This window comes from Oryza sativa, chromosome 6 (assembly GCF_034140825.1).
Source record: "Oryza sativa Japonica Group chromosome 6, ASM3414082v1".
Taxonomy (NCBI): domain Eukaryota; kingdom Viridiplantae; phylum Streptophyta; class Magnoliopsida; order Poales; family Poaceae; genus Oryza; species Oryza sativa.
The window spans coordinates 29,100,960-29,127,511 of NC_089040.1; the positions used below are offsets into that span (position 1 = coordinate 29,100,960).

General features: G+C 46.7%; 1 protein-coding gene and 1 pseudogene across 1 annotated transcript; one reads left to right on the forward strand and one right to left on the reverse strand.

Moving 5' to 3' along the window:
* Positions 1-139: 139 nt before the first annotated feature.
* LOC4341847 (L-ascorbate oxidase homolog) lies at positions 140-4,095 on the reverse strand. Its single transcript, XM_015788181.3, has 8 exons — positions 3,839-4,095; positions 3,620-3,729; positions 2,427-2,697; positions 2,211-2,313; positions 1,766-2,114; positions 980-1,345; positions 815-893; positions 140-637 (listed from the first exon to the last, which is right to left on the reverse strand). The coding sequence occupies exons 1-8, from the start codon at positions 3,974-3,976 to the stop codon at positions 425-427; spliced, it is 1,629 nt and encodes a 542-aa protein (XP_015643667.1). The 5' UTR covers positions 3,977-4,095; the 3' UTR covers positions 140-424.
* Positions 4,096-22,075: 17,980 nt separating this feature from the next.
* Positions 22,076-26,011, forward strand: LOC4341848 (anaphase-promoting complex subunit 8-like; annotated as a pseudogene).
* Positions 26,012-26,552: the final 541 nt, after the last annotated feature.

Below are 26,552 nucleotides of genomic sequence, written 5' to 3' on the forward strand. Positions count from 1 at the left end.
TGAAAGCGTACTTTGTGTTGGAACGTACCCCTTCCAGTAGTAAATGTATCTGGAATGGCCTTGCCAGTGAAGCTGGTTTGTGATATCAATTGACACAAATCTGAAACTATCTGAACATACTCCAGTTTATCAATATATATGCGTGGATATCGATATTATATCATCTATCAATAAATGTCAGGAAGCAAGATTATCCTTGCTTGCCATACAAAGAATTCGCTGCAACATTTTAGCTACAGTTGCTTAACAATGCGAATAGCAGAAATGGGATGCTAGGAGTACAATCTTCTCAACTTCTCAAGCTTGTCAAAAGAATTGGGGCTCAATAATCTGAACACCACATGTATCCTTGGCTCTCATCTGATTCTCATCAGTTTATCAGCTGTCACCCCTTCGTGACATGAAACTGATCCCCAATTCAGGTTCAGAGAGGCCTGGTCCGGCGCCCCGAGGCCCGACCGCAGAGGAGCGCGTTCTTTGGGATCGGGTTCTCGTCCCGCCATGAGTTCGCCGGAGAGTAGACCCGGAGGTAGAATTGTTGGCCGAGGTACTGTCTAGCCCAGCTCTCTGACCTGATGTTCCACATCCCCACATTATCCAAAGGCATGTAAATTGCAGTCCATGATTGAGGATACACCTGAAAAAAGTAGATCATGTGCAAGCAGGTCATATGAATTGCGCAATCATGGAGCATTTCCATATATGGTCTATTGTGCTTCTTGTAATGACATGATCAGAATATACTGCTAGATGCAGTTTCAGATAAATTAAGTGTGGTCATGGTGATCTACAATGACCATCTGCATTGATATACCTGTAATGTGTACCGAGCAACTGCGTCTCTAAGGTTGTAGCTCTGGCGACTCGCAGGTGTCCATTGTCCTCCATCCATCCTGTTCAGAAATGGTAATCACCTTCAATCATTGACATGAACCGGTGGCCTACCCATAATTTGCAAGAATGGCAATGAAAAACGCACCCGACAACCCAGAATGCGTAACCGTCAATGTGCCATGACTGCACAAAGTTTTCAGAGTTCTCAAAGATGACTTCAACGTAGTCTCGCATGTTGGCTGCCATGACTGCTGTCTGCAGGTAGGCGCCACCTCCGGTTGGGTTGTCAGGCATGCTCCCCAGAGCGAACACACCCTGAATGTTGTAGAAGTCGGCAACCTTGAGAGGAGTGTCAGCTGGAATGAAGGACACGCTGTTGACCGCGTATCTCAGCTTGCCATTTATGCTAGCCCTTGAGTTCGCAAGTCTGATGGTTCTTGTAGTGTTGACAAGGCCATAATGGTATGAGCCCTGAGGGTTCGGCCTTGGTCCACTCGCCGTCAGATTCCATCTGTACCGAGTTAGAAAAACATGGGATTGAGTGGAAAGGAATGTTTCAGTCCTTCAGAAATGTATGCCGGAGTTACTTGTGCAACTTCAGTTTTTCAGTTATGTTACTGTACTAACTAGATATGATATCTAAATCAGTTTTTCCAAATAAACAAAGATTGTTAACCACATGGACAGGTCTTATGTAATTAAAAATATGAAACATTGTAGTTACTAGTTGCTAGTACATTTGTGTAGGGAAATTCCAATGTTCTTGTCAAACTAAGTTAACTTTTGTTGGTCCTCTTGAACATATCTTATGATCTGAACCTAGTATATTTTCATTGACTTCCCAAAATTCTGTTATTGAAAAATAAGCATATGCTATTCAAATCTGGACAAGCTTACCGATTTTTTTTTTGGAAGGAAGGCAAAAGCTTACCGAATTGATCTAGCCTGATTGAGAGACCAATCAATCTGGATTGTTGGTGCTGGGGGTGGTGCTACCGTAGAAAGGGCACCGTTTGAATTGCTGTAGTGGAGGACAGCAGTAGTGGTGAGCACAGGATTGGTGAAACGGGTCGAGACAATAATGCTGTAGTCCTGGGGTGGCTGATCAGCCGTCACGAGGAATGAGTAGGACTGGCCTAGATGGACATCAATCGATGTGTATGTGCTCTGCACGGTGTGTGATCCCTCCACCTCAACCAGCAGCAAGGAATGACCTTGAATCCTTATGTTCACTGATGTTGCTATGCCCACATTCGATACCCTAAAACGGTAAGTTTTCCCTGGCAACATTACATCAAACAAGTTCAGGATACACAATGGTGAAGTGCCCGCCAGACTTCTAGGTATGTTGTTCTGATTTACTCAGATAAATTTACCTTGGTCTACTGTAAACCTGTTGCCGTTCCAGCCTTGGCCATTGATAAGAAGCCCATCAGGGGGTGGAAGGTCATTACCACTGTCCAGAATGCCTTGCAAATCCTGCAAAATTCTAAGTTTAGTTTTTGGTGATGCAATAAAGTGAGCACCATGATACATAAACTACAATTCAGGTGTTGAACTTTGTGCTTAAGTATATAAAAAAATGTACTTACAGTGTGATTGAGCTTGAACCAGTCACCGGCCAATATGGTGAAATCGCCAGCAGGGGGTGCAAATGGAACCGGGATCCCCGGGCGGCTAAGGACCCTGATACCACCATACCCACCAGCAGCCTTATGGAATGCAAGGGAAGGAAAGTAGTAGTAGCTCCCAATTTGGTCCTTGAACTGCATGATGTAAGTGAAATTGCCACCCGGAGGGATCGGGCAGTTTGTACCATACACCCCGTCTTGCCATGAGCTCCTCCTCTGTTGAATTCCTTGCCTGCGATGTATGAACACCCAAGTAAGTTACAGACACGGGTATTCATTTCCACGGTCCAAATATGAAACGTCAATGAGATGTTTTTTTTTAGTAACAGTTGATGAACATATTTCATTTTACTAATAGAAGATGAATGTTTCATTTTACTACTAGAAGATGAACATATTTTATGCCGTCGCCTTCTACGAGAAATTTTCTAATACTCAAATTAGTTCCTCAAGGTGGCAACAAGTACACTTGAAGCCAAAAGTAACCCAGCAAGCACAGCAATCTGCACATGCTCAACTTGAAGCATATTAGGCCCCACTGATACAATTAGGCACTAGTTGCACACATGCTCTTTCTATCATGGATCTGTAACGAGAACGAAAGCACAAGTATAAAAGAAAGGGAAAAAAAAAGGGAAAGATGTAAGTAGACGCTACACACAGTATCAGGTTCTTTTAGTTGAGCAAGTAAAAGGAAGCAATAAAGATTTTGCCCTGGGACAGCTCACACGTCAGTGACATCACAAGCTCTGCAAAAGCACTTACAGAATCAAGATCTACACATGTGTTCTCGATTGAAACTTTGAAAGAATTGGCATGTTGTTTTCACATGTTCAAACTTGCACAGCCCGTTTCAGTCCCAGCAACAGTGCAGTCATGTGGGGAACAATCTCAGAGACAGAGACAGAGAGAGTTTACACATCTCAAGGTTTAATTACAGCTTAATGAAGATCATGCTGATCATGGCAAAGACATATCTACGAATCTACAAATGTGGAGAAATAATCTGGAAATGAGCCGACAAGCACTCTCTCCGGCAAGACAGAAAATGCAACGTACGGAGCGAAACATGCCAGGCAGACTTTGGAGCAGCAAGCAAAGTTAGGTGAAACAGCGTTAAACAGAGTGATGAAGAGAAAGCTCTGCAAAATTACCATGAGAGGAGGAACGGGGAAGGCAGGTTGTTGAAGACATTGATGATGATGTTGTCGTTGGTGACCGCGTCGATCTGAGGCCCCGGGAACTGGCCGTTGATCAGTATCCCCTGCAAGCATCACACACCCCCACAACAACGCCATTAGCAAATGCAGCTCCGCTCAGCTCCAAGAACAAGCTGAAGCTGAAGCAGAACAAGAAGAAGAAGATGTACTTACCTGCTGCTTGACGCCGAGAGGGTAGATGTCGCCGAAGGTGATGTTCCAGGTGTAGAACCTGTAAGGGTCGTCGCCTCTGACCGCGACGACGAGGAGGAGGAAGAAGAAGACGAGGAAGCGGGTAATGGTGGCCTCCATTCTCCTCGTCTCACACCTACCACCGCCACCGCCGTAGCCCGTACTCACTCTCACCGCTTTATCACCGAGCTGAGCTGAGGTCACTTGCCAGCTACTAGTGGAGTGTGGAGTGTGATGGTGGGGGGGGGGGGGGGGGCAGGGGTAAAAGAGAGTGTCAGGGAGGAAAGGGATCTGAGATGAGAGGAGGTGAGGAATTATAAATGAGGCGGCAGATTTTGCGGTGATGGCGAATGGGTGGTTGGACGGATGTGCTGTGCGTGTTCTTCTCCTCTGCTAGATTCATCAATTTTTCGTCGCGCGGCAGCGGCAGGGAGGGGTGGCATGAGTTGTCACGGGGACGTGTGGCCCGCGTCGTAGGGAGGCGCGCGCGCGAAACTGCCGGGGGCATCGAACCGCAAAATGCTAGGCGTACGCGGTGGAGTATGTACATTCTGACTGTTCCATGCACGACCAAGGTTATCAGAATCGGGATACTAGGTAGTATCGTTTTGCTCAAAGTAATATCGTATCGTAGGATCGTATCGTAGTATCAGGATACTATGAGATTTTCTTCTTTTAAAGTTTAATTAATATTTATATTAATTATATATAGCCATTCTATATAAAATAATGTAGTAATGATATATGTCATGCAAATAGAGACATTTATTAAGAGAAACCACGTTGGTTTTGATATATTTAACTGATTTTTATATAAATTTGAGCATATTTAGTTACATTATTTTCAAACCATGTTATTTTAAATAATATTTTGTAGTATTGTAGGGATCGTAAAATCGGGATACCACATAAGATTCCGTAGGATCGTGTAGTAATTAATAGTAGGATCGAGATACTATGAAAATTAGGATACTAGGTGGGATCGGTATCTTTTCGGCTTGAGAGGATCGTAGTATCGTAAGATACTAGAATACGAATCGGGATATTGACAACCTTGCGCACGACCGACGTGCTCGCGCAACCGCAAAAGAAGAAGGAGTCGCCTGGCGGGTGAAATGGCTCCGTGCACCCAGCGAGCGTCTTCTCTCTCTCCCACACGGCCACACACGCACATCTGGATGTACGATGTGTCGGCGCCATGGTGCTCCGCGGCGCCGCAGAAGTGACTTGCCGGTGCGAATCCAATGTTTAAGCCGACGAATCACGAATCACGATCAGCTGCAAGAGGAGGAGGAGACGAGCAGTGCACGTAAAGCAAGGCCAATATCTTACGTAGGTTTTGACGGAGCTCCAGTTTCACCCTTTCTACAGCGAGTACTCTAAAATAAGAGAGGAGCTGGGTGGAGAAATAGAGCTGGATTTAGGCCGCTCTATAACTTCACTCCAGACCTAAAACCTGAAGCGAGATTTAAGAGTTGAGCTCTACCAAACATACCCTAAAATAACCTAAGTTGCTTGTACAAGTTATCACATCATATTTTTCTTACATGAGGAAAAAGAAAGAGAAGAAAAGCGAGCCACGGATTTATAGCCAGCTACAGCACAAGCTCCAATAAACCATATGAGAGATATGGACAAATTAAGTATTAATGATACAATATATATCTACAACTAATTATTGTCTAAATAGGCTATTAGGTTGGTTATGGATAAAAAAACATCCAAGGGTCTTCCCGCTAGCTCCACAAGGTGATGTACTAGTTGTCCTAGATCCGAAGCCTCACCATTTCTATTTATTTAATATTAGGTTAGTTATATATGATGTTTAATTTTTGAAGCTAGTAAGCTGGCTATATTATTAAACTTGCTCTTAAAACCAGAGATCAACTAAACCGTTATAGTTTTACCTATAAAGTAAGTAGATCTGGATTTGAACCGCTTCAAAACTCTAAGCCTAGCTTCTAAATTTAAATTTACAAGTTGGATCCCTGTCAAATATGGACCCGTAAGCTCTGGATAATCCAACTCGGGATCGCGCGTGACGACGATGGAGGCAGCGGCGCGCGCACGTCGTGCACGCCCGGGCGACCGGCCGCCATGTGATCCGCATGAGAAAGCCACCATTGGCTGGATCGCCCAAGTGCTCCTCCGAATCTCCAATTGTCCAATGCCTCCAGCTTACTTCACATGGCCACTAATCACGATTCACATAAAACCACTTTTCCCTCGGTTGATGCCTCACCCTAGTTGCGTGCCACTTGCGTACTTGCATGCGGCTCGATCCAAACATGTAAATTTTAAAGAATGATTCGATCGAGTGAGTGATCCGATGTAATGTGTACACCTCGGCTTTTTTGCTCGTACGTACGTGAAGCCTCGCGGAATCACGCACGGGAAGGGAGACGCGACGCGCGCTGTACGTGCGTCGAGCGATCGATATGTCATATGAGCTCTCCTGTGGGCTGTGTGGATGGACGGCCGCGCGCACCGACACACCGTTTTCACGGTGGAGCGCCCTCACCGACAGGCGACAGGGCATCAGGAAGGTGGCGCCCTGTGCGGCCGATGGGTGATGCCACATCGGCGATTTGCGAAAAAGCCCTTCGCTTTACGCGTAACTAGCATGGTGGCCCGCGTAGATTGTGCGGCTAGCATCATTATATTTTCTCTCATATAATACCATATATGTTTTCTCATTAAATTATTAAAATATATTTCAATGACAACATAATTTTAAATTTTGCAATAACTTTACGAAACTACTAATGTGTAATATTCATGTTGTATTTTATATACGTGTTAGTTATTAATTATTTTTCTATCAAATTTTAATTATTTCTAAATTATATATATTCCTATATGGACTCTAGACTCGTCTTTTAATATTTATTTTTTTTAATTCTGAATTTTTATTATTTCTAATTGTATTTCTATGTGGACTCTAAACTCATCTTTCAATATTCTTTAGTTTTTAATTTTAAATTTCAGTTACTTCTAAATTGTATTCCTATATTGACTTTAAACTCTTCTTCCCATATTTTTCCTAATTTCCAATTTTAGTTATTTGTAAATTGTATTTTTATACGGACTCTAAACACTACTTTTCATTTTATTATGTTCCGAATTTTAGTTAGTTTTAAATTCCTATATGGACTATATACACTACTTCTAATATTCGTTATTTTTTAATTCCGAATTTCTATTTTTTTTCTTAATTGTATTTCTATATGGACTCTATACTCTACTTCTAATTTTTCTTATTTTTAATTCCGAATTTCTATTATTTTCTAATTGTATTTCTATATAGACTCTAGTCTTGTCTTCTAATATTCCTTATTTTTAATTCTGAATTTCTATTTTTTTTCTTAATTGTATTTCTATATGAACTCTATACTCTACTTCTAATATTCCTTATTTTTAATTCCGAATTTCTATTTTTTTTCTTAATTGTATTTCTATATGGACTCTATACTCTACTTCTACTTTTTCTTATTTTTAATTCCGAATTTCTATTATTTTCTAATTGTATTTCTACATAGACTCTAGTCTTCTCTTCTAATATTCCTTATTTTTAATTCTGAATTTCTATTTTTTTCTTAATTGTATTTCGATATGAACTCTATACTCTACTTCTAATATTCCTTATTTTTAATTCCGAATTTCTATTATTTCCTAATAATATTTGACTCTATACTCTACTTCTAATATTCCTTATTTTTAATTCCGAATTTCAGTTATTTACTAATTGTATTTCTATATGGACTCTAGTCTCCTCTTATAATATTCCTTATTTTTTAATTCCGAATTTCAACTATTTCTAAATTGTATTTCTATGTGGACTCTAGTCTCCTCTTCTAATATTCCTTATTTTTTAATTCCGAATTTCAGCTATTTCTAAATTGTATTTCTATATGGAATCTAGTCTCCTCTTCTAATATTCCTTAATTTTTAATTCCGAATTTCAGCTATTTCTAAATTGTATTTCTATATGGACTCTGCCTTTTCTTTTTCTCCGATTAATGTGAGAATTTCTAGACCATGAGTGTCGACGGGGGATACCCGTAGACCGGATATAGAGGGTATTGAGGTACGCTGGTACGAGGATCTACGTAGTACGACATCAAGCAAACAGGAAACAGGGATTATACTGGTTCAGGCCCCTTGGTAGGTAATAGCCCTAATCCAGTTGATATGGGATTATATGATGGAAACCACAGATTACAAAGGGAATAGTAGAACTCGACGATACCGACGAGATCATAGTCGAGTCAATCCGACTAGATATCCCGGCGACTTGGCTCCGATAAGCTCCGACTTCGTAGGCTGTGGTGGATGCGTTGGCTCTGAGATTCGATCTCTTAGGTCCTCCCGGGGGATCCCTTTTATACCATAGGTTAACTGGTCTCCAAGTAGGACTCGGAGACATCGGACCCGATACGATACAATGACGACCCAGTTCTATCTGAGTAGGACTCCTTACATTTGTGAACTCCGTAATGGATTTCCCCAACCTATGCCGAAAACGTCCGCATATGCGCAAGCATACCATGTCGATATGTGACGTATATCGAAGGGTAGAGGGTATACCTTACCCGTAACCCTGACAGTAGCCCCCGACTTCTGCTTAAATAAACTCGTGAAACCGATCGCGACTTCTGATGTCGAAGTTGTCGTCGTTCTCGGTGTGATGACCGAGAGACAAGGAGTGATCGACAACGCCGAGTGAAGCTCAACGGTCCTGAGTGAATTTAAATTGAAGTCCGAGAAACTGCCGCGCGTAACGGACCCAGAAATTTCCGGCGGCCATCTCTCTCCTTTCCTTGGAATTCGCAACGTCGGAGGTGCGTCTATTTAAGGGAGTTTTGGGGATCCAATTTGAGGTCCGCCTGTTGAAAAAACTCTCCAGCTTCCAAACGTCCCTCGTCTTCTTCGCTCCTGCAAAAACCCTAGCCAGCTCATCTCGGTCCTTTCTCCGGCGATCCCCGGTGGCAATGGATCACGACAAGTCTACCTCCACCAGTGCGTCACTAAAGAAACAGCAGGAGGATAACGCCCTTCCCGGTCGCGGGACCGCGGAGAAGGAAGTAGGAGGTACTGAACCCCAGCCTGTCCTGGGTCGCATGGTTGCGGTTGAGGACTTTATTCTCTGCGGTTTTCTTCCTCCGCCTTCTGAATTTCTCCTTTTGGTCTTGAATTTCTATGGTCTTTCCTTGCTCCATTTGAACCCCAACTCCATTGCCTTCCTGAGTATTTTTACGCATCTTTGTGAGGCCTACATTGGGGTGAAGCCGTTTCTCGACCTTTTCCGCTTTTACTAAAAAGGTGTCTAGGTGTGTTGGTTTTCGACTTTGGGATGGCCTGAAGAAGCGATACATCCCCTTTCAGTGCCCCTCCTCTCGCAGCAAGTGGTGGGGGAGGTGGTTCTATCTTCAGATAAAGGATTCGGATCCGATCTTCGTTGTTCCTGAGGAGCAACCAGACAAGATTCCATCTTGGACCACCAAACCCGCCTTGACCCCATCCCTCCAATCTTTCATCGATATCATTGACGACCTCCGAGAACGGGGGTTGTCGGGGTATGAAGTTGCTGTCGACTTCATTAGTAGGCGGATTCAGCCGCTTCAGGCTCGAGCCCATCCTGCCTTTGATTATTCTGGGCCAGAGGACGCGACCCGGGTTTCTCCTCAGGGCATTTCTTTTTTAGTTAAATTGACTCCCTTATGCGCGCGTTCTTCCCGGCTTATCGGATTCTGGTCTCGATCTACAGGCTTGGATAGCGCAACCGTGGAGCGCTGTGTCGGCCAACTGATGATCAGCGGCCCGACAACGGCGAACAAAGTCCCCGTCCCCCTTTGCGAGAAAGGGACGGCCGAGCGCGACGCTGCCATCAATGTAAGTGTACTCAGTGGTCCTTCTGCATTTTTCTTCTGGGATCGCATTATGACTTCATGAAGCGTAGGCTCTCCCTCTGACTGATATCATCGGGCCGCTCGTGGACCATTAGGTGGCGGCGTCGCTGACGTTGCTGCTGCCGCTGCCACAACGAGTGGCGGCGTCGTTCCGAAAAAGGGGAGGAAATTCTCCTCTGTAGTCGGACATCGTCGGAAGACACCCACCCCCTCGGTAAGTTCTCCTGTTATTTGATCACGTAGTCGGAAGACTTCCACCTCACATCATATCGATTGTACTCCAGGCCTCGGACGCGTCTCCCCCACCTCCGCGACGGTAGCGGCTTGTGACGCTCGGCGAGAAGTGAGTGAATGAATTTGAGGTTTCGCGATTTCGTCGAACTCTGTCTCAATCGCAGCCTTTCGCAGGGCGGCGCGGGCGAAGGCGGCGCAAGATGGGTCTGGAGGGACCTCCAACGCGTCTCCTGCCGTGGCCTCGACGGATGTTGTGGTCGTGCCCAGGAGCCGCGAGGCGACACCTAGCGGCCCAGCCAGCGATCCCGTGGCTGGTCGTGGTTCGTCGGCTGTTGTCCTCACCTGGGAGGAGCTCCAGGTTGAGATGGGGCGCCTCCTCGAGGCTGGTGCTCACGGCATTGGTCGCGAGATCGTGGAGGCGAGGGCGGCGGCGGCGTCGTTGGCGAATAAGCGCGCCGACCGGCTGGCGCACGATTTGGCGGAGGTTCGTGAGGACCTCCAGAAGATGAGGGAACTGGTAGCCGACAATGAGCGACAATGGCAGGGAGTCGAGCACCGTATGTCGGAGCTTGAGAACAACTTGTCGGAAATCCGTGGCTCGTTGCGGGTCACCTATACTGGTCTGCACCAGCTCGCCGGGGAGTGCGGTATCAAGTCTACCATCCCGGCGAATCCCGATGAGTTCTCGCTGACGTCTTCTCTTGCGGAGCTGGCGGCGGCAATGGAGGAGATCCCCTCCAAGCATGTGGCCAGGATCGAGGAGGAGACGTCCAACGGGATCTACACCGGGGCGTGCCACGTCCTTGCGTGTGTGAGGCTGGCGCACCCTGAACTCGATCTGCAGAAGATCTTGGATCAGGGGGCGGCTAGCGACGCGCGCAAGGATGTGATGGAAGAAGTCGGCGATCTGGGGGAGTCTGTTCTCCCACTTTTTGAAGAGTAGGATTTTGACTCTCTTGTACTCTTTAGTCATGCTTTGTAAAACTTTCGTTGGTTCCAACCGCCTTAGTATGCGCAGTCATCGCCTTAGCTTTCTTTAGCATTTTGATCTTGAGTACTTTGTTGCCATTTGTAGAGATGTTGATGTCGAGGATGTCCAGCAGCGCGGGCAGCCTGAGTTGCCAATGGTCGTTCCGTTACTTGCGTCTGAGCCACATGTGCCGGAGGGCAATGTAGATCGAAGTTCGCCCGTGGAAACGAGCATGGCGACGACTCCCTTAGGTTGGTTGTCTTTGTTATCATTTCCTTTGCCCTTCCTTCTGGATCGACTTGATTTGTTGTGTTCTCGGGAGAGAAGAGCAGCTTGACTTAGTCGTTTCCATGCTGAGCAGATCTCGAGAGTGCGCTTGCTGACCAGGATCGTCGTGTCCAGTATTGGAGGACGAAGTTTGAGGTCGCGGAACTCGAGAGGACTATGCTGGAAGTGAGAAAGGACCAGGCCGTAGAGACACTCTGGGGGTCGTGAGGTGTGGTTCAACTCGTATCTGAAGAGTTGCTGCACATCCATGTCGATAGTCTGTAGAGAGCTCCGAGTACCCCGTGGGGATCCCGAGGAATCGGCGGCCGGATACATCTCGTGGCTGAATGGGGCCTGCGCCCAGCTCGAAGGCATCGGTCAACGTATCGACGAGGCGTTGAAGCAGGAGTGTTGTCGCTCAAGCCGATATGCCGGGGGGCACGTGTTGGCCTGCATACGAGATCATCGTTCGCAGCTGCACCTCGAGTTCCTCCGCGAAGGGTTTTCTCGTTCTCGGAGAACTCCTATGGAGATAGATGGCCTGGTGAAGTCGATGGCGCCGCTGGCGGTGAAGGTCTTCCAGTCGATGGACTAGCGTTGGCCTTCCTTGTAGTCTCCGTGTCTCTGGATGTAGTGTGTATGAGTGTCTTCTCACTTCGCGACTTTGATCAGTCGTTTGAATTATACACTCTCCCTAGCCCCCAGCCTTGTCATCGGAGAATTCTTCTCGGGAGATAAGGCTCTTGGACCTTTGACCTGCCTCGGTTGAACAAGCACTGATCCTAGCCCCCAGCCGTGAAGTTGGAAAGTTTATTTCCGATTACACGGCTTGGTTAATACGCACGGCGAGAACTCTTACACGACCAGATCTTACATGGTCTTTCATTTCTACAGGATCCGACAAGGCCTTATCGGCTCTGGGCGTCCCCAGCCGAAGTTCCCTTAGGTTCCTCGGAGGCCTTGTCAAGACGGCATAAAGGGACATGAGGATAGGTTTCAACGCTAGGTGTCATCTGGGTAAGGGATCATCGGGAAGGAACACTTCGATTGTAGTCTGTACCTGAAAAATAGGCTTTATTGAAGTTGTAAGGTGTCTTACAAGTATGGATACTATTGACTTATACATAGAATTTACGTAATTGATCAATGTTCCAAGAGTTTGCCAACTCGCGACTATCGCCGTCTGCAATTTTGAATGCGCCTGGCCGCAGAACTTGTGTGATCGTGTACGGTCCTTCCCATTTAGGTGAGAGCTTGTTTCGCCCTGCTTGGCTTTGAACCCGTCGGAGGACGTAGTCACCGATCGAAAGCGTGCGTGCTCGGATGCGCTTCTCGTGGTAACGGCGAAGGGCCTGTTGGTAGCTGGCTGCTCGAACGGCAACTCGATCGCGATGTTCCTTGAGTAGATTCACATCATCGTATCGCTGCTCCTCCTGATCCTCATCGGAACACTTCTGTACTCGTGTACTTTGATGTCATAGCTCGGTGGGGAGCATGGCCTCTGAGTCGTACACGAGGAAGAAGGGTGTCTCCTTGTTAGATGTTGTCTGTGTGGTACGCACGGCCCATAGTACTGATTGAAGTTCCTCGACCCACTTCTTGTTGTGTGACATGAGCCTGTCGTAGACGCGGGTCTTGATTCCTTGTAATACTATGCCGTTTGCCCTCTCAACTTGTCCATTACTCTGAGGGTGAGAAACCGAGGCGAAGCAGATCTTGACTCCCAACCTGATGCAGTAATCCTGGAAATCGGCACTGATGAACTGGGAGCCGTTGTCTGTTATGATACGGTGGGGCAATCCGAACCTGCAGAATTTCCCTTTGATGAATTTGATGGCGTTGTCGGCCTTGATTTCCCCAGTGGGTATCGCTTCAATCCACTTGGTGAATTTGTCGATCGCCACGAATAGGAACCTGTAGCCGTCCTGTCCTCGTGGGAATGGCCCGAGTATATCTAGCACCCAGCACAAGAACGGCCAAGTGAGAGGGATAGTTTGGAGTGCTTGCGCTGGTAGCTTTGTGTGTTTACTGTGGAATTGACAGGCTTCACACTGCTGAACCATGTCACAGGCGTCTTTGAGGACGGTTGCCTAGAAAAACCCTTGTCGAAAAGCTTTTCCAACTAATGTCCGACCGGCGGCATGTGACCCACAGATCCCTTCATGTATGTCGAGGAGGAGGTGTCTGCCGTCGTCGGATGAGATGCATTTTAGGAGTACCCTGTTTGGTGCCTTCTTGTATAGATCGTTGCCGATCATACAGTAGACTTTTGATTTACGGGATATTTTCTCGGCTTCTGCGTCATCCTCGGGCAGCTCTTCGCTGCATATGAATTTAATGAGTGGGGTGCGCCAGTCGTCTGTGGTCTCGATATCGGCAACGGCGCGCTCTGCCTTTGTAGCCCCCGAGCCGACGTTGGGGGAGTCTGGGCTATCTTCGTCGATTGCATCTTTCACTGATGGCCTCATCAGGATGTCCATAAAGGTGCCAGGTTCAAGTGGTTCTCGTCTAGAAGCACGTCGTGCTAGATCATCCGGTTCAATGTTGTCTTTGCGGTATACATGTCGGACCTCGATCCCATCGAACCTTTTTTCCAGCTTCCTGACTTCTGCGAGATACTTGGATAACTCGGGGCTAGAGCACTTGTAATCTTTATGCACCTGGTTCGCGACTAGTTCGGAATCCCCTTTCACGATCAGTCACTTGATTCCAAGTGCAGCTACAGCTCTTATCCTGGCGAGTAGTCCTTCATATTCGGCTGTGTTATTGGTTGCCCTGAAGTTGAGGTGAAGTGCATGCTTGAATTGATCTCCCAAAGGTGATGTCAAGATGAATCCTGCCCCTGCTCCCTGGCTGTTGAGTGCGCCGTTGAACGCCATTGTCCACGTTTCATTGTCGATTTGGTTGTCTGACCTATTATCAGGCATTGTCCAATCGGCTACGAAATCGGCGAGTACCTGGGACTTGATGGCTGTTCATGGCACGAAGTGGATATCAAATTGGCTTAGCTCGACTACCCATTTGGCAATGCGGCCGACAACATCTTTGTTTCTCACGACTTCACCGAGAGGGAAGGAGGAGACAACTGTGACCCTGTGGGCTTAGAAGTAGTGGCGTAGCTTTCTTGATGTCATGATTACCGCGTAGAGCAGTTTTTGGATCTGTGGATATCTTGTCTTTGCGTCGTGGAGAGCTTCGCTAACATAGTAGACTGGTCGTTGCACCTTCTCTCTTTCGACAACAATGACAGTGCTAACGGAGTATGGCGTGGCGGCAATATAGAGAAATAATTCTTCATTAGGTTGGGGGGCAACAAGTACGGGTGGATTTGATAGGTAGCGCTTGAGTGCAATGAATGCCTCTTCGGCTTCCTATGTCCATACAAATTTGTCTTGCTTTTTCAATAGAGCGAAGAAAGGCTGTCCTCGCTCTCCCATCCTAGCGACGAACCTGCTTAGTGCCGCCATGCATCCGGTTAGCTTCTGTACTTCCTTGAGTCTTGTAGGCGACTTCATGTTCTCGATTGCCTTGATCTTCTCGAGATTTGCTTCTATTCCTCTGCCAGAGACGAGGAAGCCGAGTAGCTTGCCCGAGGGTACTCCGAACGTGCACTTCTCTGGGTTGAGCATGAGGCGATATCGTCAGAGGTTGTCGAACATTTCCCGCAGATCGTCAATCAATGAGTCGCTTGTCTTGGTCTTGACAACAATGTCATCGACGTAGGCCTCGACATTGTTTCCGAGCTGGTCGCTAAGTGCACCTTGGACCGTGCGCTGGAAAGTGTTTCATGCGGTTATTAGTCTGAACGGCATCTTAACGTAGCAGAATACCCCAAACGGCGTGATGAATGCTGTCTTCTCCTCGTCCTCTTTCACCATGCTGATTTGGTGGTAACCGGAGTAAGCGTCGAGAAAGCTCAACAACTCGCAACCGGCTGTTGAGTCCACCAGTTGGTCTATTCGAGGAAGAGGAAAGTGATCCTTGGGACACGCCTTGTTGAGGTCGGTGAAATCGACACACATTCTCCATTTCCCGTTGGCCTTCCGCACCATGACTGGGTTGGCTAGCCACTCTGGATGGAGTACCTCTCTGATGAAACCGGCTTTGAGAAGCTTGTCGAGCTCTTCTCGTATGGCTTGTTTTTGATCTGGTGCAAATCTCCGCAGTTTTTGTTTTACTGGCTTGGCATCGGGTCGCACCATGAGTTTGTGCTCAATCACCTACCTAGGTACCCCCGGCATGTCGGACGGCTGCCAAGCGAACACGTCAGCATTGTCGTGGAGGAAGGTGATGAGCGCGAGTTCCTATTTCTCGCCTAGTGATGCCTCGATCTTGACGGTCTTGTCGGGGTTGGCATTGGAGAGTGCAACGATCTTGATTGCGCCGTCTGACTTCGGCGTCTTGTTTGTTTTGCTCACTTTCTTGGGTGGCTCAGCTGTGGCGGGTGGGCTGGGCGTGTGCTTGACCATGTCGAGGCTCTGCTTATCGCATTGTACTGCCAGCTTAGCGTTCCCTTGAATAGTGATTGTTCCCTTCGGCCCTGGCATCTTGAGCACTTGATACGCGTAGTGAGATGCGGCCATGAACTTCGCGAGTGCAGTTCTCCCAATAATGGCATTGTATGCTGTATCGAATTCAGCGACATCAAAGGTGATCTGTTCCGTTCGGAAGTTGTTTGCTTGGCCGAAAGTCACAGGCAACGTAATTTTGCCCAATGGTTTAGACGATGACTGAGGAGTGATTCCATGGAAGGGTTGGTCAGTGGGTGTCAACTCGCTTCGTGGGATCCCCATCGCGTCCAAGGCGCTGGCGAAGAGAAGGTTGATTGAGCTACCGCTGTCGATCAGGACTCGTGCGACCTTGATATTACGAATAGTGGGTTCGACCACGATCGGATATCGCCCTGGGATGACAGCAGTCTTGGGGTGGTCCTCTTCTGAGAATTCTATCTTCTGCTCGGACCACTTCATCTTAGGCGCAGCCCCCTGCCACATCGAACAGACTTCACGTTCCACTTTCTTGTATTCTCGCTTTGAGGAGTATGCCATGGAACCTCTGAAGATGTGTGAGACATGGAGATCGGAATCTGGGTATGCTGAGTCTGATTCCTGAGTAGGCGCCTCAGCGTCCTTCTCAACCACGCGTACTCGCTTGCCTTTTTTCGATGCCATGTGTTTTGCGAGCGACTTTTTGAAGACGAGGCAATCTTCTAGAGAATGTGTGTCCGTCTTGTGTATAGGGCACCATGCTTTCTTCGTGTCGCTGCCTTGTGGGTCTGGGCGCTTGGGAGGGTCCACGTATTCTGTTGCGAGAACTTTGGATTGAGCTTTCCTTTTCCCACTCTTGCGATTTGTCTTCTTGCTTGACTCAGGTGCGTCCTTGGCTGGCTTCTTCTCTCCTCCGGTCTTCGGTTTGTTGTTCTTGCGTCTCAGTGCGTCATCCGCATGAGCGCATCGATCAAAAATTTCGAACAATCTCCAAGTAGTCATGATGCGCCTCGTTGCCAACTCCTGAGTAGTATAGCGATCTCTGACACCGGATTTGAAAGCGCGAATTACAGAAGCGTCGGTGATCTCGGGGATTGTGTTTCTGCACTCGTTAAAGCGCCGAACATAATCCCTCAAGGATTCGCCCGGGTTCTGTGTCAACGCATGTAGGTCATCTTCGATCGCGTGACGCTTATAAGTTCCTTGGAAGTTGGCTAGAACTGTTGCCACAAGTCTGCCCATGAAGAGATCGAGTAGGGGGGAGATGCATCAGTCATGAACGTGCAGAGCCTTTCAATGCGGTTGGCAAGTAATTCGCCAACGCATTGTCGTCCGCTCCGGCAGCGTAGAGTACCGTGGAGCAAACCTGAAGGAACTCTTCTGGGTCGGTGCTCCCATCATATTTCTCTATTGCTCTAGGTCGGAATCTTTCAGGCCATCGGACATCCCAAAGTGAACGACCGAAAGCTCTACACCCAGCGCTGGGGGCGGTGGGTTGTCGGCGATCATACGTTCTTCGTGGATGTCTATCTGATGATGAAGATGACGAGGATGATGACGATGACGATGGGTCGCTTGGTTCCGGCGTATAATTACGAGGACGTCGGCCGGGCTCTCGAGAATCCTGTCGTTGTCTCCCGTTGTTGTCTCGGCGCCGATCTCCATCATCGTCGTCATTATGGCGACGTCCTCGACCAGTACCGCCCAGCACCTGCCGCTCGCGATCGTCGTGATCGTGGCGGTTGTGGCGGTTATCACGGTCTCGGTCTTCGCTTGAACGGCCTCCTCGATCTTCATTATCGTGACGCCGTGAAGAGATATGACGCCGCGAACGGTTCTCATTGTCTCGTGTGCGTCGTGCCTCTCAGTGGCCATTCAGGTGATCACGGAAATCGCCGGTGCCGCGAGGTGGAGGGGTCGCTCGATGAGGCGATTCCCGCCGTTCAGGGTCTTCACCATTAGCATCGCCAGTTGGTGGCTGTTCCGGATGCGCTGCAATAGCGGCCTCTTCGAACGCGTTACTGAGGTTGGTCACTGATTCCCGTAGTCGTTCTGTCCAACGTGCAAGATCATTGTTCAGAACGGGATCGTAGGGGGTTTCCCTCAGTATTGCGTTGACGGCTCTGATGTGCTGGGCCGGAGTAGTCACTTGATTCTCCGCTTCCGCATTGGTGCGCACTGACGTGCCGACATCGTCGATAGCCAATACCTCACGCGGCGTACTTGTTGTCGATGATCCATAGTCTTCGAGCAGATGCAAGACTGATGGTTCGTGGGGATCGATGTCGATTACCCCAACAAATCGATCTGAAATCGGCGTCGCTCCTTGTTCCTTGTCTTTATCCATGATGGGGATGTGTGACTGCTGGACCTTAGGAGGTGGCGCCTTCATGGCGGAGAAAGACCTTGCAGCTCAAGAGGTCGTGATTCTTTGTCTTGGGAATAGGACAATAGACATCACGAGTTGGAGAGGTACGCTGAATTCCACGCTCTTTGTAGGCACGAATTTCAGCATAGACGTTGAGAAAGACCCAGCAGGCTTGCAGGGTGTGTTTCCTGGTTTTGTGGATAGGACACCAGGACCTTGTCACCTCGGAAGTAATCCTCGTCGGCTCGTGATTCCTGTCGGAAAGACAAGGCTTGGCCGCACTAGGATCCTTCTCGGGCTCGGATGTCGTCGACGTTCCGATCTCCGCTTCGGCGGGAGGATCCTTCGACATGGAGTTGCCCCGGGTTGTAGCCACTGCTTTCTCGTTTCCGGCCATTGGCGGACCAGCTGAGATCGGCATAGTGGTGTAAACAGGAAAGGCGATTTCGCCGACTTGAGTCCACACCAGTGTTGTTGAAGTAGGAACTACTTGGTTGAGGTTGGTGTTGACGTTGTTGTCGACGAAGCTGGATGTCATAGTAGTAGAACCTTGAGCACCAAGTCCCCCTACCTAGCGTGCCACTGTCGACGAGGGATATCCGTAGACCGGATATAGAGGGTATTGGGGTACGCTAGTACGAGGATCTACGTAGTACGACATCAAGCAAACAGGAAACAGGGATTATACTGGCTCAGGCCCCTTGGTAGGTAATAGCCCTAATCCAGTTAATATTGGATTATATGATGGAAACCACAGATTACAAAGGGAATAGTAGAACTTGACGATACCGACGAGATCGTAGTCGAGTCGATCCGACTAGATCTCCCGGCGACTTGGCTCCGATAAGCTCCGACTTCGTAGGCTGTGGTGATGCGTTGGCTCTGAGATTCGATCTCTTAGGTCCTCCCGGGGGGTCCCTTTTATACCATAGGTCAACTGGTCTCCAAGTAGGACTCGAGACATCGGACCCGATACGATACAATGACGACCCAGTTCTATCCGAGTAGGACTCCTTACATCTGTGAACTCCATAATGGATTTCCCCAACCTATGCCGAAAACGTCCACATACGCGCAAGCATACCATGTCGATATGTGACGTATATCGAAGGGTAGAGGGTATACCTTTCCCATAACCCTGACAATGAGAGCGAACGTGGAGGCTTCTTTTTCTATTCCTTTAATAATATAATAGATTCTATCGAGGCCCTCACAAACAGTACCCGTAAGGTGTTTTTTTACGTTTAAGCCCTTTGTAAATCCAGATATTGCATGGAAAGAAGAGAAAAGGCACAAATTAGAACTGCGCTGTAAAACTTAACATACGAGGGGCTTTTTCGCAAAATTACACGCCCTAACCCTAAACCCTAGCCGCCGTCGCCTGCATCCCCTCCCTCCCCGGACTCAGATTATGTGACATTGTGTAAGCATGTCGCAATGTGACATTCGGTGGATCTCAGCCATCCAAAATGAATCCAATGACTGCTTTGATTGGGCCTGCCTGCAGGTCAAAAAAAAAAATCCCCAATCCATCCATCCCAGTGGGAGACGGCGCCCCAATCCATCCATCCATCCCGCGCGCTTCGCTGCTCTCGTCCGCCCGCCGCCGCGAGCTGGGAGGCGCACCGCCACCGTGACACGCAGCGAGTGGGGAGGTGTCCAAGCGTCCGCCGCCGTGCCTCGCCGGGCTCGCCGCGAGTGGGGAGGGGTCCGGGCGTCCGCCGCCGTGACTCGCTGGGGCCCTGCCGTGCCACCGCAGCCGGGGCCCTTCCACTTGATGATGATGGCTGTTTCCAAGTTTTCTGTGTTGTCTGAATGCTCCAAGTTTCAAGTTTCTATATTGCAATTTTTCATATCTCCATTCATCATTTATGGGGGCATGCTGTCAATTTTTTTAGAAAATAACATCACAGAAACTCTGCATGCTTCTTCCAAGACAAAGATCATGGACAAACAGATATCAGCTCATGTGCAGTTAATGTACAGAGTAAATACTCATATTTGATTGGAAGATTAAGGTGAAATCAGAAGCAAAGAGAGAACAAGGTGTTAATGAAGCTTTATAACTTCTTCAAGTCCCAGCATGAAAATGGTAGGAATAGGATGGCATGATGACATCATGAAAATGTAACACATGAACTGAAACACTTTGAGATCAGAAAACACAGGAGTTCAGTTGCAGTTTCAGGTTTAACAAGAGAACATAAGCAATGTATGCGTTTCCATCTGAATGGAATGCAATACTACAGAGGTTAAATAGTACTAGTACATAATCTGATTTGTCTATCAGCTCATGTAATCTTTTGAGGGTACATTGTTGCAAACAGAATTGATATAAACAACGGCGGAATACTCTTGGGACAGCACCATGTCCATTTCATTCTGCAGAACTAACAAGTAGATTGCAAGTGTGTAAACATCTCAAACTATGTACTCTGCCAACGCCAGGATCTTCAGATGCTTCTTTTTCATGAGTTGTTCACAAGGACAATGGCATCCTCGCTTCATAGCAGCACGGACAACCAGCGCGTCATCACCGCCTCCGGCTGTGGCGGCACGCCAGGGCCCCGACCCCGGTCTCGTGCGGCGGCTGCCCGGTCCCTTCCCCAGCGGCGGCGAGCCTCCCAGCTCGCGGCGGCGGGCGAACGAGAGCAGCGAAGCGCGCGGGATGGATGGATTGGGGCGCCGTCTTCCGCCGGGATGGATGGATTGGGGATTTTTTTTTTTTTGAGTGAATTGCACTTCGGACCAGTTTTTATTACCCGAGTTGCGTATTGGACAAGGTAATAGCAAATGTTTTCACATTACACCATGTTTTCTTACCAGAGTTTGCACTTTGGACTAGTGTACCTACATGATCAGTAACCAATAGCTCCTTCCACCTCGGTTCTTCTTGAACCTGATCCAGAGAATGCTGCCTGCCAGCCTCATTCCTTTCCCACGCCAGTGAGGTACTTTTCTTCCCCATCCCTCCTCTCACCAGTCACCATGCCAAGCTCAAGGTAGCAGAGAAGGGACAATGGTTGAGCTCGAGACGGCACAGGTGTCGGAGCTCAACTGTTCAAAGCTTGCGCGGGGTGGAGATCTTGAGCTTAGAAAGGACGTCACTTCACCACCAATGAGTGATCTGAGCATGGAGAAATCCCTATCTCATTTTTCCTATCAGTAATGAGCCAACCAACAAGTAGAACACATGGATTCATGGGCAGGGACATAGCTCGAGCTCGTTTGGTCCTACGCATGGCCACTCTGCTCATATTTGTTTGGCTCCCAGAAAGAAAAAAGAGGCACAACGCTGGATCTGCCTTATTCTTGGAGAGGAAAGAGAGGAGAAACAGATTGGAAAACTAGAGGAGAAGAACAGGTGCAATTAAAAACAGTTTGCAAATAAACCTAGCCTAAAGTGAAAATGTTTGTTTAGCCCTAGTCCAGATTGCAACATGGGCAAAAAGATATGGTCATATGTGTAATTTACTATTTTTTTTTGAGTAAATTTCACAAAACTATTCAAATTGTAGAAAACCACACATATTTTGACACTTAGCACTTAAGTACATATATTTTGGTAGTTTAGTTTCATAAAACCACACTATCGATGAATGGATTCACCGGTGATATGACATGGTTGTTCCATCGACGTGGTATACTATTAATTTTTCGTGCGATGGCTGGTAATAGGATGTCATGTCCTCGTCGTAGGTGAAACAGCCACGTCATCTCGCAGGTGAATCCATTTATCGATAGTGTGGTTTTGTGAAACTACACAACCAAAATATATGTACTTAAGTGACAAGTGTCAAAATGTGTATGGTTTTCTGTAACTTGAACCACAAAACATGTAGTTTTGTGAAATTTACTCATTTTTTTTATCTGCAGGAGGGCTCAATCAAAGCAATTGTTGGATTCGTTTTTGGATGGCTGAGATCCATCGAATGTCACATTGTGACGTGCTTACACAATGCCACCTAATCTGAGTCCGGCGCCGCCGCCGCTGTCTCGCGCCGCCACCGCCTACCCCTCGTTCAAAAAAAAACTTGCGCTCCTCCGGCGCCGATCTGCTCCAAGGTCGGGGAGGCCACCCCCAACCTCCCCGACCAAACCAATGGCTTCCTCCAAGGAAGCCTACCGCGTCGAGCTCCGAGCCGCCGCCCGCCAGCTCGGTGAGCGCGGCCTCTACTCCGCCGCCAAATGGTACGTAGGTACGCCCCCTCCCCTAAAACCCCTCCTCTAAACCCTAACCCTAACCGCCGCCGCCTCTTCCTCTGTAGGGCGGCCGAGCTGCTCGTCGGCATCGACCCCGACGCGACGCCGGCCCCGTCGTCGGCGATGGACACCCCTTCCTCGTCGGGCTCCGGGGGGCACCTGCTGCACCTCCACCGCAGCGGCGGGTCCAGCTTCCGCCGCCGCCTCCGCCCGGGCGCGGCCGGGGAGGCCGGGACGCCGCTCGGCGGCGTCTCGTACGTCAGCACTCCCATCCCCGACGACGACGACGCGTTCGATGTCGGGGCTGATAGGTACCTGCTCGCCAAGGCCTAATTCGACTGCCGCGAGTACCGCCGCGCCGCGCACGTCCTGCGCGGCCAGACCGGCCGCAAGGCCGTGTTCCTTCGCTGCTATGCCCTGTACACGGTGACTTCGGATCCTATTGTTTTTCTTTTTAATTATTATTTTGGAATGCGCGGGCGTGTTCCAGTTTGCAGATGTTTGGTATAGCGACTGGTGCTTGTCTGCTTGAGGAAATGTCTCACTGGAGCTGCTGCAAATATTTACGGCTCCAATTCGCCTATAGAGTGATTCATATTTCTCAACCTGTAGAAACATCTGATTAGTTATCTTGACGTGTCAATGGAGTAATAGTAGTGGGATCTTACTGAAAGAAACAATAGGAATACATCAAAATTATTGTAAAAATGTAAAAGTAGCTTTATTTGGTATGTTCCCCTTTGTTCATGGTCTGAGCGCTAATCTTTGAAGCCCTAGGGGTGGAGATGCTAGCATTTTTGAGTCTTAATTACCCCCCTTGTCCCATAATGATGTACTACTGATTTTTGGCACTTTAAACCTTAATTTGGTAAATGTCTCGACATCTGAAAAAATGTTGAACCCTTTATTGTACATAACTGCTTATTTGCTTCGTTCCTAGTTGTTTGGTATCCTTTATGCATTACAGTGATGCTTGATTATTTTTATAGTAAGCGGTAGATGCTGGTTTGCTGCAATGTTAACATTAGACGAATTTATTGCATGCAAGAATGCATTTTACTAATACAGTGGTTCTGTTGTAATGAAGATTGGAAACATTATATTCTAATATTGAGATGAACGGGCAGTATAAGGTTTTAACTTATAGTAGTAACACGATTGCCCTTATGCAACAAGGAGGGCTGAGGATCCAGGTCCATAAATGATTTATCTTTTCCTCTTTGCTATTTAATTTGTGATCTGCTAAAAATAGGAGTATAGGACTCGCCACAGTAATACAGTGTATAATTGTGCGCTTGGGGCTATGTTGCTTTTGGTTGCTAGTGTGCCACTAACGAATAGTGGCTAGTATTGAAGTATTCAATTTAGAACCATGCTGATTTCCATTTTAGCAGGTCCTTTTATTAGCTGGATTTCTATTTAAGTTGGCAAGCTGCACTGTTAATATGTACAGTTAGTGTCAATCTTTGCATCAATTTACGTCTCTATACACTAGGCCCTAAACTTATTGGATCGTATAAATGTGGCTAGCAATCTTCCGATCCATGGAAGGATACTATGAATGAGTTATCTTTTCCTCTACAGGTTATCTAATTTTCTAAATATAGAAATTGTCTCCTGTTTGCTTCGTAGTTTAATTAGCATTTTGAAATTTGATATGTTTGGTGATCATAGTTATTTTCTCTACAATTTAGGCTGGAGAGAAACGGAAAGAGGAAGAAACAGTCGAGCTTGAGGGATCTTTGGGCAAAAGCAATGCTGTTAATCAGGAACTAGTTGCATTGGAGAGAGAGCTCGCAACACATCGGAGAACTGGTGCTATTGATTCATTTTGTTTGTACTTGTATGGCATTGTTCTACGTGATAAAGGCAGTGAAGCTCTAGCTAGAACAGTTCTGGTGGAATCTGTCAACAGCTACCCGTGGAACTGGAGTGCTTGGTTAGAATTACAATCTCTCTGCACTAGCAGTGACATTTTGAACAACTTAAATCTCAAGAATCACTGGATGAAAGATTTCTTCCTTGCTAGTGCACATCTTGAACTAAAAATGCATGAAGAAGCTTTGAAAAGATATGAGCGCTTAATGGGGGTCTTCCGTTGCAGTGACTACATTCAGGCTCAAATAGCTACTGTGCAGTATAGTATGAGAGATCTGGATGAAGCTGACATGATTTTTGAAGAACTCCTTAGGACTGATCCTTTTCGTGTGGATTCTATGGACGTTTACTCAAATTTATTGTATGCAAAAGAAAGCTCGACTGCTTTAAGTTTCCTTGCTCACAGAGTATTTTTGACAGATAAATATCGCCCAGAATCATGCTGCATAATTGCAAATTACTACAGTTTGAAGGGGCAGCATGAAAATCAGTTTTGTACTTTCAAAGAGCACTGAAGCTTAATCGAAAGTATCTTTCAGCTTGGACCCTTATGGGACATGAGTTTGTTGAGCTAAAAAATACACCTGCTGCGATTGATGCCTACAGGAGAGCTGTTGATATAAATCCCAGAGATTACCGTGCTTGGTATGGTCTTGGTCAGATCTATGAGATGATGGGAATGCCGTTTTATGCAGTTTATTACTTCCGTAAATCGTCATACCTACAACCTAATGATGCCCGGCTTTGGAATGCTATGGCTCAGTGCTATGAAAGCGATCAACTCCAGATGATTGAAGAAGCCATCAAGTGCTATGAGAGATCTGCAAATAATAATGACACTGAAGGAATAGCACTTCATCAGCTAGCAAAGTTACATGGTATGCTTGGACAATCTGAGGAGGCAGCATTTTACTACAAGAAGGATTTAGAGAGAATGGAAGTTGAGGAAAGGCAGGGCCAGAATTTTGTTGAAGCTCTGCTTTTCCTTGCTAAGCACTGTAAGAGCATAGGCAGGTTTGAGGAGGCAGAGCACTATTGCACAAGGCTCTTGGATTACACCGGTCCAGTAAGTTCAATTTTACATAAAGTTCCTTTTACCTACTGATGAAAATAACAAAAGATGGAATGGAGCAAATAGACTTCTTATTTATTGGCTAATGTGTTAATGAACACTTATGTTTGCGTACAGTTCAAATAGACTTATAACTTATTCAATAAGCATTCACTTTGATTTGTTCTTTTAAGAGTGCCTGTTTGCTGTACTCTGGGTCTAATTGAGGGAACTGGAATATCATGTTTTTCTTTCATAAATAAATCAATATTTGTTTGATCTCTTCTTTTTGATGATTCTGATTCACTACCACTTGTATGTTCTATATTTACAGGAAAGGGAGACTGCAAAAAGTATTTTGCAAGGGCTAAAAAGATCACAATCGGTACTTCCGTTGATGGATATCGACCATTTTGCAATGTAAATTGGACTTGCAGATAAGTTATTTAGTTGAAGAACTAAGGTGTTATAAGTGAGATGTACAAGAGAAAACTACCCCTTGCATATTCTTTTCTCCATTTTTTGCATGCATCGAGGAAAGCTACACATTGGTTTCAAGAGAACTGCTATAATACAGAACAGTCATGAACAAGGGGATTGGTTATCACTCACACCACACCAAGCAAGGAAAAGAAATCTATCAAGGCCACAGACTGGCCCTGTTCTTTCTCTAATAAAAGTTGGATAAACTTTTGGATACTCGTGGCACACTTTTCAAGCTACTAAACGGTGTGTTTTGTACGAAAACTTTCTATATAAAAGTTGTTCTAAAATATCAGATTAATCCATTTTTCAAGTTTGTAATAATTAAAACTTAATTAATCACGTGTTATTACCATCTTATTTTGTGTGAAATACTTAATCTTCATCTTCAGAATATTTAAACACAACCACTGACCCACCTGATGAAACTGGTACTTTGCGTATCACCAGTACCAGTAGAGCAGCGACTTCCGAGCTGTGCCGCCCTGTTCGTTTCCTCTACTGGCAGGAGATAAAATTTTGGTTACTCGTGATACATTTTTCAAACTGCTAAACGGTATATTTCATGGGAAAACTTTCTATATGGAAGTTGCTCTAAAATATTAGATTAATTTAATTTTCAAGTTTGTAATAATTAAAACTTAATTAATCACACGTTATTACAAACTTATTTTTGCGTGAAACACTTAATTTTTATCTTCATCTTCAGGAGGTTCAAACAGGTGATCCTTATCGTTTGTATCCTTGCCAGAAGACTCCATAGTGCTGGAGATGTTGACTTTGTGTGCGTGATGATCGCTTCCAGTTGCTGAAGCTTGGTAATTAGTAACACTAATATGCCTGTGC